This window comes from Poeciliopsis prolifica, unplaced genomic scaffold (assembly GCF_027474105.1).
Source record: "Poeciliopsis prolifica strain line A6 unplaced genomic scaffold, Auburn_PproV2 SCAFFOLD006, whole genome shotgun sequence".
Taxonomy (NCBI): Eukaryota; Metazoa; Chordata; class Actinopteri; order Cyprinodontiformes; family Poeciliidae; genus Poeciliopsis; species Poeciliopsis prolifica.
This window is the reverse complement of record NW_026562381.1, coordinates 13,726,303-13,740,135: the sequence shown is the minus strand read 5'-3', so window position 1 is coordinate 13,740,135 and position 13,833 is coordinate 13,726,303. Positions and strand designations below refer to the sequence as shown.

Genomic DNA, 13,833 nt, shown 5'->3' with positions numbered 1-13,833 from the left:
CTGTCGTAAAAGGGCCGAACGACTCTCAACAGGCCTTTCACTCCACTTTTGACCTCTTAAATATCCCTTCACATAACAGCGCCTGCACCTCATTTGGCGCTGTCTGACCAAACATGTTGGGGGAGTCTCTAAGGGCAGCTGTTGATCCTGACATTTCGTCTGTTTACATTAGCAATTCAAACAGCCGAGAGTCGCAAATATGTCAAGGTTGTTTTCCCTGTGTCTACAGTTTGAATACTTCTCTAACATTTTAACAATTCCTATTCCAATCATCAATTTTTTTAAAAATAATTTTATAATTTATAGTCTCAGCTGTCTGAGTAGACAGCTGAGATTTGTTAGAGAATATTAGTGAACAAATAGCAAAATAAAGACCAAGGAACACCCCTGCCAGTTCTTGGAGATGTTTTAGAGAGAAGTTCACAGCAAGGTTACAATATATATTAATATTTCAAGGTTTGAATGTCTTTAAAGTGAAACTAACACCAAATAAAAACATTGTTGGTGATGAATTGTCTAAATGGGTTATTTAGAATTTAAGACTGCCTTAACAAATTTACATTTTTGTCAAAATTATCTAATTTACACTTCCATGTAGTTAGTGTGAAAAGACAGATTAAATACCTGGTTTGTAAATTATTGTGATGAAAAATAAAAGTAAGAAAGAAAACGAAAACAAAAATAAACAGATAAGGTAAAATTAAAATCTGAGATTAAACAGCTTTAATTGTCCATAACTTATTGTGCATGTCATTCTTGTTTAGAGAGGGAACAGAAGTGGTAAACATTCCAACAGTGATCGCTATTGTTCTCCTAAAAATTGTTCTGAGAGTGGGAGCAAAGTTCAAACCCTGCCTCTGTCTCCTTTTGTTGGATTATCAGTCGGGGAGTAAGTAGCGGAAATTGTGAGACTGACTCCTCTAACCTCCGAAAATGTAATGGGGAAGACAATTTCTGAAGCAGTTCAGATAAATTTTGTTGATGGATTAAAGTTCTCACTGTGTTTCCTGCCAAAGCCATCTGGGCAGAGTCCCTGCGACGATTTCACATTTTCCATCTGCTTGCTGTCTCTTATCAGTTGATTACTAAACACCTCATATGCAGAGAAATGGTGAAAATTGAACCACTTGTGAAAAAGACGTTTTCACTAACATATTCAAGGAATTACATTTTCCAAAGATACTTTTTTTGCCACGGACACTGAAGTCCTGAATCAAAAAATGTTTCAGTATAAAGACAACATTTTACATAATTATTTGTTTTAAATGTCTACATATTTTAAAGGCTTGAGAATCATTAACTTATTTACTACAAAGCTAAGACCACCTGTTTTTAATGCAATTATAATACTTGATACAATGATGGATATTGTATTTTCATGTTTCATGTATAACCAGTTGATGAAGATTCAGTGATTATAGAAATTATATTACTTTTAGCTAAGATCACTTAATCTAGATGCTGAGCTTACTTGAAATGTTCTATAGTGGTCTGTAGAGATCTGCAAATTATACAGACTACCGTACACAGAAACGTAAGCTAAGGTGCCAGCAGTTCATTAAGACTACAACATTTAAGATGCACAGTTTGGGAAAAAAAATCTAACTGATGTCCCATGTAAAAAATGTAGTAGTTACTTAACTAGCATATCACAAGTCAAGCTTAACAATGCACAGGAAGTTGAGAGAGAAACAATTATTTTATAAAAGGATGTATATTTTCATCTCAACTTTTCTTTTTTAATTTTTTAGACCTTCAAGCTGACTCGAGTTTTATTATTTCCGCATTTAAAATTGAGAAATATGGAAAAAGAAATGATCAAACCCAAAACACAAGCGCATCAGTGCAGAGGCTCCATGAGCCTCGTTGGTCTGTATTTCTCCAAAGTGGCAGTTTTACATAAGCAACAGGCTGTCTACAATTAGTTTTCTCATAACTGGATGTTTGGACAAAGCCTCTTTCACATTGTGTCAAGATTACTTAGAGAGTGTAGCTACTGATTTAATAACATCTTTGGACACACAGTAAGAAAAAAAATAATAAAAGAATAAATTTTCTTTATGCCCTTATGTTCACAATATCTGCTGCGGAATATTTGCCCAAGTTATTTTTACTGGCTGACTGTGGTTTGTCTTTTTGCATCCAATTGGATGCAAGGAACCAAGTTTCTGATTGTTTCACAATCCCAGAACACAAGAAGTTTGTTACAGGAGAAACTGGTTTTGGTTGGTGAAAAGAAATACCCTTTTTGTCTGTTGTTTGTGCTGAGTTCATCCATATTTCCTGCTTTGAAAATGCTCTGTCAATTTATTTTTTTTGTCTCCAATAAGGGGGCAAAAAATAAAGTTCCCCTTTTGAAGGGGGGCCTTATTTGATATATTCAAATTAAAAAAGGCTTTTCTTTTTAAGGAAACCTTTCTTTTGTTGTTTATAATATTAATATAATAGCCATTTGGAACATCTATTGAATAGAGGGAGGCTCCTATAAAATGATACAAAATGCTTTTGGACTCCATCCAAAATGGAAATGTCCTGACATGCTTTAGTTATAAGCATTTTATACAAGGATTATTTGGAAACTGTAAATACATAAATAAAAAAATAAAAAAATTGTTTTGCAATATTAAATAATGAGAAGTTTCCAGACTTTGTGGGTACAAATGCTATTTAATTATTTTTGTGTGGAAGTGCATATCTGGTTTGAATAGTATTACTCAAATGTTTTCTTTTGAGTCCTAAAATGGTGCTTAGCTTTATTTTTTTCTTTAAAATACAAACATGACCTTCAAACCTAAACATATTTTTTATTTCACACATAAACAAACTTTAAAGCAAGCAAACATGAATGTACCCATAAAATAAACTGTGTTTATTCAGGTGTGATTGGCTCTGTTTTTCTGCCCCAGGCAAAACACAAATGTGCACATATAACTTTCACCTGTCTTTGTTTATTTAGGTGTAATTTCCACTCTCACTCTTCTGGACTTACACTTACCACACTTATTGTGTCTGTATTCACAGGTGTTATCAGCACACACTCTGCTCTGGACCGCGAAGAAAAACCCGAGCACAGCATCGAGGTCAGACTCCCATGAACATTTTGAGTATCTTCAAACCTACACTAAAATCCTGCTACTCTGTAATGCATTGAGGTACCACAGTATCAATAAATCCATGACACGCTATGTTTTGCGGGCTGTTAGAGGCAAGCTGCTGCCTGTTTAACCTCCTGTTTTTAATCCCACGTCTACAGAAAAGCAGCAGGCTTGTGTGCAGAAAACACGGCATCCAGTTGGAATGTTTTAATCAGCTGTAGGGAGGTGTGATAGCAGCAACAGATCATTGTTTGAATTCATCGAGGTGTCCTTTTAAACTCACTTATTATTCAGCAACACACTGAAATCTATCAGAGCAGGCAATTTATATTCACAGGAACATCAGATGTTCAAGCTAACTTTTGTTGATTGGAAATGTCTTTACTTTTAATATTGATCTTGAGCTTCTGTGTTGGAAAACAGCTAAATGACTGATTAATCCTCCATATCAATGTTTTGACTCTGAAATAAGACATCCTACTTTTTTTGTAACTTGATTATGTTTATGCAGCAAATTAATGAGTTACCCAAAGAATATTCATTGAGGTTGAGTTCTTCACAAATAAGGAGATGCTTAAATTAATATATATTTGATATGCAAATGTATGGTAAATGTTTTCATCTTCTTGTTTAATGGATGATTTGTACAATCCTTAGTTATTTTTTTCAAATTACACCTTAGCATAATTATACTGAACATGGCAAATATGAAAACAAATTAAACAGACCACATAAAAAATTCTAAATAACCAAAGAACCAAAAACATAAAAAGCTCTATCTAATTCAACAATTTAGGTTTAAAATTTGAACAAATATCAAAACATTAAACCTAGCTTTTCTTCTCTTTCAGGTAATCGTATCAGACAATGGATCTCCACCTTTGCAGTCTACTGCCACAGTTATCATCCAGGTCCTGGACACCAATGACAACCGGCCGAAGTTCACTGACAAACTTTTCCAAGTCAAAGTGCTGGAACAGCGCAAACGTGACGGCAAAAAGAAAGTCTGCAGGATGGTCGCACGAGATGACGACGAGGGCTCTAATGCTGCCATCACCTACAAGCTTCAGGATGGCGCCGATGAGCGGTTTCACATCAACCCGCTGACTGGAGTGGTGACATCACAGGGAGATTTCTGGCCAGGAAACTACAGCATCCTCACAGTAGGTGTCCCATGTTGTTTGCATTGTTAGGAATTACACAGCCTTTAGCTGTATGAGTGTGACTTTCAGAGTACAATTCCTTAAAAAAGGGGACATTTTCAAATTTGTCTATGTTCCAACCAAAACATAGATGTATTCTACTGTGACTTTATGTAGCCGGTCAATAGAAAGTATTGCTTGCTTGGAAAGTGGACGCACAATGATACATGGCTGTCAAATGCTTTGTTAATAAAAATGTGATTTTTATATTTTCAGAGTTTTAAGTGTTTTATGTGAAACAGCAGCAAATGTACTATTATCTTGCAATACATCCACTACATGTTCAGTAGCAGTGAGAATTTTTTAAAGTTTACATAAGTATGGTAATGTAACAGAGACCCATGATTTACACTTTTCTTAGTTACTTACAGAAACAAAAATACAGAGAATTGCTTTATTTCTAATTACCAATGCAAATTTTGTCGAGATAACATGCTGCTGTAATTTAACATTACAATGGCCAGATTTTCAATAATAACAATTTGTTTATTAACATAAAAAAAATTGGATTTTCAGATATCAGCTGGCAATAGCTGTTTAATGTTGGGAAGTCATTTAGGTTAGATTGCAAGCAGAAACATTCTAATGTCACTATCCACCTGCTTTAAACCAGACGCACACATACTACATTTATTATAAAATAGCTATAATGGCGTTAAATTAATTATTTCCAGATGTCTCCTCAAGGACATGATTGTTTCTCAGAACTCCTCAAATTTCTCAGTTTCAGTTAATTAAAATCAAATCCTGTTCATCATCCAAATATAATTTTTTTTCTGGTCCGCACAGAATGAGATTAAGTCAATTTTCTGTACCTTTCCAGATCAAAGCCACTGATCAGGGCACCCCTCCTCGCTTATCCACAACTCGACTCGATATTGAGTGGGTCCGACGTCCACCACCATCCAGCAAACCAATCGCATTCGAAGAGCCTCACTTCAACTTCGCTGTCATAGAAACAGAACCTGTCACTCACATGGTGGGCATCATCGCGATAGAGACATATCTTGACTTTCTGCAGTACGACATTGTAGGTGAGTGGACACCACAGTATCAATCAAGGTAGCAGAACTGATGAGAAAAGCAGAATGAACTTTGAGTTCTGATGAAGAGTAACCATCTCAGATAAGAGGCTAACGATCGTTAAAGAAAACAAGGTTTTAAAATACCTTAATATTTATTTTTACAGGCTGCTAAATTTGACAAGAAAGAATAGAAAACTAACTGCATGAAGCTCCAGAAACGAGCATGCACTGATCACCGAGTAATGGCTCCTCATAGATCATAGCGTGTTTCTCCGACTCTGGCTCTGTGTGACATTAAACTCCTGCGACTGGAGGGAATTTATATTTGACATTTTGTGTATTGCAACTTCCACCAGAGTGCTGACTGTTGGAGCTCTGGTTTGGGCTGCAGAAAACAAACAGCTCACAATCATCATCCATCTTTATGAACAGCCTTATAATGTGATGTAGGATATTTTCTAAAGGTCAGCAAAGGGCTGCAATGCTAAGTAATGTTGGAACCTAAGAGTGAAAGGAAGAAAATTAACTTTTGCTTCACTGGAGTTATTGTGGTACTTGTATTTATTTTTTCGATTTAATTTGAAGTTTAAAACTTGTGGAATTTCTAGATCTGTAGACAGAAAATATTCTTCATAAGGAGAATATACTATTGGAACCTTTGCAAAAATGTTCATCCATGTGGGTGGGTGTGTGTGTGTGTGTGTGTGTGTGTGTGTGTGGGTGTGTGTGTGCGTGTGTGTGTGTGTGTGTGTGTGGGGGTGTGTGTGTGTGTGTGCGTGTGTGTGTGTGTGTGTGTAATCTCTAATTACTTTCCAGGCATGAATGATATTGTTGGAGAAAACTAGGTGCTTTGTGAATGGGAAAGTAGGTTGTAAAAAGTATTAACAGCAGTGGTGGTATTAATTAGTGTTTTTCCGAATAAATGTGCTCAAAGTAAGATTGAATTTTTTATTTTTTGGTGCAAGATTTGCTAATGCAATAACAGTATTTTTGCATGTCTTTAATAGATATGCAAGCTAAAGTTTTTTTTAAAAACTTTTCAATATATCTGTGATGTTAGTATAGATTAGTATAAGGTATGTGTTTTGAGATTATACTAACTGGAATTATGCATTTTATATGTAAAGACAGCCAACGTTTTTAAACTCCATACATTTGTAATTTATGTCTTCTCTCCTATTCCTGCTGTTCTATGCCTCAAAAGAAGTTAATCTGGCTTCGCTCACTAGCTTTTGTAACTTTTCGTCTTGCAAGATTTAGGCTTGATTAATTTTAGTCCAGTGAAAAGACTCTGATCGCCATCTTTAGCCACCAACCATCCCAGCTCTTCATAATAGTGTCAGTGCATGAGTTTGTTTTTGAAAGCCATATTCCGGTTTACAGTACTGCCCTGCAGGTACATCTATTATCGTAATCACATTCTTTTGTTTGCTTCTTTTTTAATTGTGGTTTTTGCTTGTTGGCTTAACATCCTGCTGCCTCTGTGTGTCGTCTGACAGAATCAGGTCAGAGTGATTTTAGCTATTTCTCTGCTGTTAAAAATGTGGCCCTTTCACTGTAAACAGTATTTAAAAGACATATGTATACAGAGTCTGTTTTTTGTTTTCAGCAGTTAAAACACTTCATTCAAACAGTGTCTAATTACACTCTTTTGCTGGTATGTTCTGCCTCCAAGCTGAGAATGTTCTTTCAAAAGACATTTAGGAACAAACACTGGACCATAAATAGGTGAAAATTACATAATGTTGCCTTTAAAAGGCTTTGACTGGGTTTGTTTATTTTTTTCACAGGGAAGTACATTCATTGAGCACTTTAATTAAATTTCCCTGAAAATTGGCTTATGATGGCGGAACAGAGCGATGTATAGATAAAGAGGAGAAACAACGGGTTCTTGTGTCCAGCTGTACCACCAGGTAGTTTCTCTCTGTGAGAGAAAATCAGCAGTAATCCTTGTCTCATCAACTGCCAAGTCACTATAGGGGAAGGGATCTGCCCTTCTTCTTCTTGCCTTCCTTTGTCTCTTACTCCACTTTGCCCTGAACATTACTGTCATACACATCCTCTCAGAAAATGAAAGGTGTGAAAACCTTCCCAGCTAAAGTGGAAATGAGCCCTCTGGATGTCTCCGGAAGTGTTTGTGAGAGCCGCTCTCTTTGAACCTCACAGGAAGACATTTTCATTTTTCCTGCCAAGCAGGGCAGCGTGTGACTAGAAAAGGCCGAAAGCTCCTCCTGTTCGGTTTTCTGTGCAAAGCTCCACCGGTGCCAGAACTCAGCAGATCACGACAAAGACTCAGTGCATCCCACAGAGGACACTCTGCTGCCTCCGAGCTGCTGACATTTGCAGCTGACATTTATTATGTCACAAAGAGAAGGCGTCCTAATCATCCTGAGTGATACTGATAGTCAGTATCAGTCAACAATATTAACATAAGTAAAGCAATTTTAACAAACATATAATTTGGCTGCTGCTGTTATCATATATACTTAAGTTCTTTGGCAGTTTTGTCAACAATTGATTTATGTTTTACTGCTGAATTAACCATAAAATGAATCCAAGCTTTCTGGATTTCCCTCAATAGATGGAGATTAACTCTGTTTCCTCTCTTAATGTCTACATACATTGAAAGAAAAATACTCCAAATGGAAGGTTATTTGTTAATTTTACAACATGAGGGTAGTAATGAGATGTGAAAAGATAAAAACTTTTTTTAGTGTTTCGCTGGTCAGGGTCTGCAACTGACCAGCTTTGACTGTTTGGTTTTAAAAGTCGGAGCTAAAGTGTTTGTTGTGTAGCAGGATATTTGTGCTGCATTTCCATATTACCTCGAGAATGATCATTTTTGGCCTGTCACCTGTCACTTCAATCAAGCCACCTTCTCCTACAGCCCCTCTCCCCCTGCAACTCCCTTCAATTTAGTTTTGTGCCACTATTATAACATGATAGGACAGGCTGACATGTTTCTGTTTTATTTCACTGCGTTCTGATTGCTCTGTAGTCATGTATCTCTGACCTTCATCTCTGCGTTGGCATACGAGGGCTGTTGTGTCACAGGATTCGTCTCCCAGGCTGATATGATCCTGGATATATTGCCCTATTTTGCCTTCCTCCTCTCCAAGAGCAGAACACTGATTCCTATCGCTGTTTTTTGGCAGTATGATAACTCACAGGGACAAATGAAGGCTTCCTTGGCTGTCAAAATAACTCAGACACCACCTGTGAATGTGTAAAAACAATTCGTCTGCGACACAAAGTGGGATTGGAAGCATAGATGGTGACATAACTGTTTGTGGAAGGATGTGGGCCTCTGTCAGGTTCACTGGACTGGGGTACCTGCTGGGTTTGCTGTGGTCAATATGAGGGTCACGACCTCCAAAGACAGAAGGATTAATTCAATGTTGACAGACGCTCTAGGGGGGGAGGTCACAACGGCAAAGTAAAAATCATTTTGTCACATTATGTTTTTAAGTGTTTTTCAGCCACATTCCTGTGGAGTTATTGGAGAAACATCCAGAGAAATAAATTGGAGATGAAGTCTGGGATCAGGTGTTTTAAACCAGACTCAAGCTAAAAATAATTTATCACGTTTTCACTTTTGACCCTGACATCTTCTGCAGATGTTGGTTGTATTGGGGTTGTTAGATGTTTAAATTGATAGAAATGAAAAAGACATATCTCTTTAATTTATTTCTAATTGTGCTGCACACGTTTCACCTTTTGAAGGCTTTAAAGAGAATGACAAATGAACAAGGATTGCAACTGACTGCAACTGAAAAAAGTCACTCTTCTTGAAGTGCTCTTGGAATAAAGACCAGCAACCTTGAAGACTATGTGTAAGATGGGTTTTGATCAGTTGAAAGAGCAGTAAGTCAGAAACTCTGAACAAAAACCTATTTTCAAATTCAATGTGAATCAGAGGTACAACTGTCACCTGCAGATTCCTTTTTTTACTAAACCTTATTTATTGAAATTCGATTTAGAACTGTAGCTGTTATAAATTTACTCAACCTGTACATCGAGCTATGTTCTGTCAGAAACAGAAAAGAGACGCTGATGATCTCATCTTTGAAGCAGCATTAGTGACTAGCAGCATTTATGACTTTCGAAGACTTTTAATAAAAAAATAAATAAATTAAAAAAAACTGATCGATCTTCTCTTCTGACACTCACCAGGACTCCAGGCTTATTCTCTCATCTAGTGAGAGAAAAAGATGTTTTATCAGCAGGAGGGCCGATGTGATTCCCTTCGTTCAGATAGAGGGTAACATGAGGATGTTCCCTCCCGTCTCTGGTGCTGAATGGTTCAGGCAGGTCGGAAAACCTAGAGCAGACCCTGAAGCATATGGATGACAGGTTTAGAAATTAAAGTTCCCAACATTCTGTCACAGAGGAATTACTGGAAGAAGATGCAGTTGAAAAGGTTGTTTGTCTTCTGGTTATTTTGGCTCACCCTCCTCAACTTACCCTCCAGGGAACATCTAATGCAAACTCAGCTGTTCTGTGGAGCTCTTTTGACTCCTTTTAGAAGTGCATAACTAAAGAGCATCTTGTAGCTAATTCGTGATCGACAATATATTTCTAAAAAGTCTATAATAACTAATAGATGCGATTTAAACATTGAGCCTACTCAAGCACAAATCAAGAACTAAACTTTCATAAAAGGATTTAATCTTCTTATTGTCAAAATAAAATAACTCAGCACTATAAAATAACTCAGATGAGGTTATTCTGCTTCAAATGTTTTATTGCCAGGTTCCCGAGATCAGCAGAAACAACAGACAATGTTTAGGATATATTGGATCTGGATATTTTTATGTAATCTCTTGTCTGAGCAACCAGCTTTCCTGCTGTCCTCATTGTCCTTTGCGTTATTGCATGTAAACCTTTGCAGTGACTTGCAATGACATAGCTGGTAGTTTATAGGCTGACACAAGTGCACTCCACACTTCAGATTTTCTTTAAGAATATTTTTTGAAATTATGTTTTTTTCCATTCCATTTCATAGTTATTTATATGTGTTGCATTAAAACCCAATGCAACACAATAAAGTTTTAATGGCTGTGACCATTCAAAATATTATATCATATGATATTTGTGTGTATAAATCATTTGAAGGGCAGAGTTTGATATAAAAAAATACTTAAAATCTGATGGGTTTTACAAATTATTTTCAAGGATTCATCCTCACTCAGAAAGTAAGACCGGTTTCTCTAATCCACTTTTTCTGTGAAGAGACCTTTTAATAACGTCAAAAGAAAGAGCTTTTATTTTCTGGTCAGAGAGCAAGAAACATTTAGAACACACATTTTGTTTTCTATTAATATGTAAATTAACTTTTTGTCCTGATATTAGATATGTGTGGTCTTCATTATCTTCTATCTTTATTCCAATCTGCTGGGGTAAAGCCAAGAATTGTCTAGAAAATGACTGATGGGCTTGAAGCCGCTCAGCTTGCCTTGTTGCTCCAGGGGCTTTGACCCAGATAAACATTTAGAGAATGTATGGAAGGGTAGATGGATAAAATGTTGCTCTGCACATTTTTCCCCCCAGTGGATCATACTTGAAGCCCACAGAATAACGGGAATGAAAGACGCTTTTTGCCTGGCTGGTTCCAGGAGCAAAGGATCCCCCAACCGTGGCAGTGACATCATTTTTGGCTAGAGATAATCAGCAAAGTGAAAAATTGTTATCCCAGAACATTTTCTTCTCTGTCTGCTGAGACTACAGGTCATGATCTGCAAAAGTCTGTCCAGTCTTGAATGGCTTCCAATGGCTTCCAGTCAGTCCAGTTTCTGGTTCTAGACATTTCAGTTTGATCATTGAGTTGTAACTGAATAATACTCTTTGTTGTGGTCCTATTATTTTTGCATGTGTTTCAAACAATACTTTGACCAACCGTGCATAATAAAAGTTGAGAGAATAAAGATAAAAAGAAATCTGAAATAATTGTTGTCTTTATACCCGCTTGATATAAATTACAAAGGTTGATAATAAACACCATCTGGCTGAGCAGCCGTTAGGTTTACCTCTCTCATGTATGTGCACACAACATGCTGGGAGAGAGAAAGACAAGAAGCAAGACAAATCAAGGGGGGTGCAGGATGAAAAGGGAGATATGGAGCATTAAAAATAAGAGTGGCAGAGAAGTGATGGAGAAAGATGAAAGCAGATGGTGGGAGTGAGTCAGAAAAACTGGAGATTAAAATCACAGTGTGTTAGATCATTAAGAGATTTGTGACAAAGAAAACAAGCCCACTCGCAGATAAATCAGGATACATCCGGGATTAAAAGTAAACTGTGAATACTGTGGTGCAAATTACAAAAATAACACATTTATATACATGATGGAGATTAAATTGGCAGAAACAAGAGAAGATTTTTGATTTACACCACATTGCATAATTTTTGTCAACAACAAAATTTTGAATTAGGTTTCCAAAACATTGTTTTACATTGGTCAAACAATGGTCAAACAATGGTGTTTTACATTGGTCAAACAATGAACTACTTGTCTGGTAGTTCAACCAAAACTACCAGACAAGAATTTATTTCATTTCCACAGGGTGTTACAATTTAATCAGCTCTTTAATGCTTTAAAAGCACAAATTGACCTATAGAGACTTAATTTTGTCAGTGATTTGAAAAGGAACTATTATCTATACACTACCACTAGACAGTGGTGTTCAGTTAAATGGTACCAAGTTTAAGAGCATTAATATTTTGAGAAGGCCTCTCTGCATACTCTGGCTTCCTCCCACAGTCCAGAATTATGACTGTTAGGATAATTGGTCTCTCTAAATTGTCTTTAGTTGTGAGTATGTGCATTATTGTTGGTACTGTGCCTTTGTGTTGCCCTGTTATATACATATACAACTCATTCTCAGTTTCTCCTTCCTGGTTCCTCCTGTCTAATCCTGCGGTCCCTAATTCCTGTGCTGCTCTGGCCTATTTTTGCTTCTTGTGATTTTTTCCAAGTTTTTTTCTGTAACTTTTAATAAATAAAACTCACATCACGACAGTCCCTGCAGCAACACACCTGAATAAAATGAATGGTTCATGACTAGAACTTTGTAAAACTTGCTGGTTGCTTTTTAAATGTATATCAAATTAATATTTGTTAACCTCAAAATGATACATTATGCACCAACATTGTTAAGCTGAGACTAAAAACAACTGCATTCAAATCCCTTTTCACCGAACCAGAAGATATGTCCGAACACGTATTTAAGTGTTTATTCTGTGATTAGATTTTTATGGTTTGCAGAAACTGCAAAGACAAGACAAACTGTTTCCGTGCTCAAACAGATCACTCATTTAGCGTGGTTTTACTCACACATGCTTCAACAAAGATAAGATAAAGCATATCGACCGTTTGAGACTGCTTAGGCATCTGATAAGTTTTAATCTGTTCATAAACTAGACTATCTGGATTATTTCTCATGTCTGAGCCAGTTCAGCTGTTGCTCTGCTTTAATGCAGAGCTGTTTCACTATTAATTCTGGGAACTCTTCATAACATCTGTCCTCAGTTTCAGCCGAAAGTTGAGTAACTTCAGTTTTAAAACTCAGAGATGATGTCTAAATTATATTCACAGATGTGATATTAAAAGTTTACTTAATTATATAAGCTCAAATAACAGCAGAGCATCTTTAACTAACTAACTTTTCTGAATATCATTCACTAGAATTTCTGAAACTCAATTTTTACAAGTGAACAACAAACCAATGTGACGTAATGTGAGGTATAGGTTGCTTTTTCCAGTTGTTTTTTCACCTCAGGATGCAAGAAAAAAGGTACCAAGTGTTAATCAGCTCTGTTTATTCAAATATATGTATTTAAGACAAACCATCTGCTAAGATTTTCTCATTAAGCAGGTTTCTTTTGGGAGGTAGAGGGACCTGAACCTGGATAAGACTGTCAGTAAAATATGGGCTACAATCATTAATTACCACCGACTGACACAAATCAGTGTTGCAAGATGAATTAAACCCAGTAGCATCATCCCTAAATGTTTGTACTCACTCAGACTCAAGTTGGAGGAGTTATAGCGGTTTAAAAATTAAGGACAGAGATATTAATTACGGCTCATGGAGAGGAGTCTGCAATTTGTCAAATCCCAAAGAGAGATGAGATTTCCTTTATTTCTACAGTCAGATATTATGTCTTGAAGTTGACTTTAATCATGTCTACACTGGATTTGGTATCTACACCGTGTTCCAAATTATTGTACAAGTGATATTTTCTCAGATTTTCTTAAATGGTTAATGCAAATGATGGTCAGAAACGGTGCATTGTCATGCATGCTCTTCTTTTTGAAACATGAAAGAAAGTGATCAGTCAGAAAGCCCATATATTTTGCTGAGGTCATTTTCACACCTTCAGGGACTCTGAAGGGGCCAACCAATGATTCTCTCTCATGATTTTGGCCCAAAGCATGACTCCACCACCTCCTTGCTGACATCACAGCCATGTTGGGACGTGGTGGCTGTCCAAAATCAGTCCACTACTGCG

General features: G+C 36.7%; 1 protein-coding gene across 1 annotated transcript in view; it reads left to right on the top strand.

The window, feature by feature from the left end:
• LOC129360413 (protocadherin Fat 2-like) overlaps positions 1-13,833 on the top strand; it is an 88,125-nt gene that overhangs the window by 23,971 nt on the left and 50,321 nt on the right. Inside the window, exons 4-6 of the mRNA XM_055030620.1 lie at positions 3,022-3,080; positions 3,947-4,258; positions 5,121-5,331. Coding sequence (XP_054886595.1) covers positions 3,022-3,080; positions 3,947-4,258; positions 5,121-5,331 — 582 coding nt within the window. The remainder of the gene's footprint in view (positions 1-3,021; positions 3,081-3,946; positions 4,259-5,120; positions 5,332-13,833) is intronic.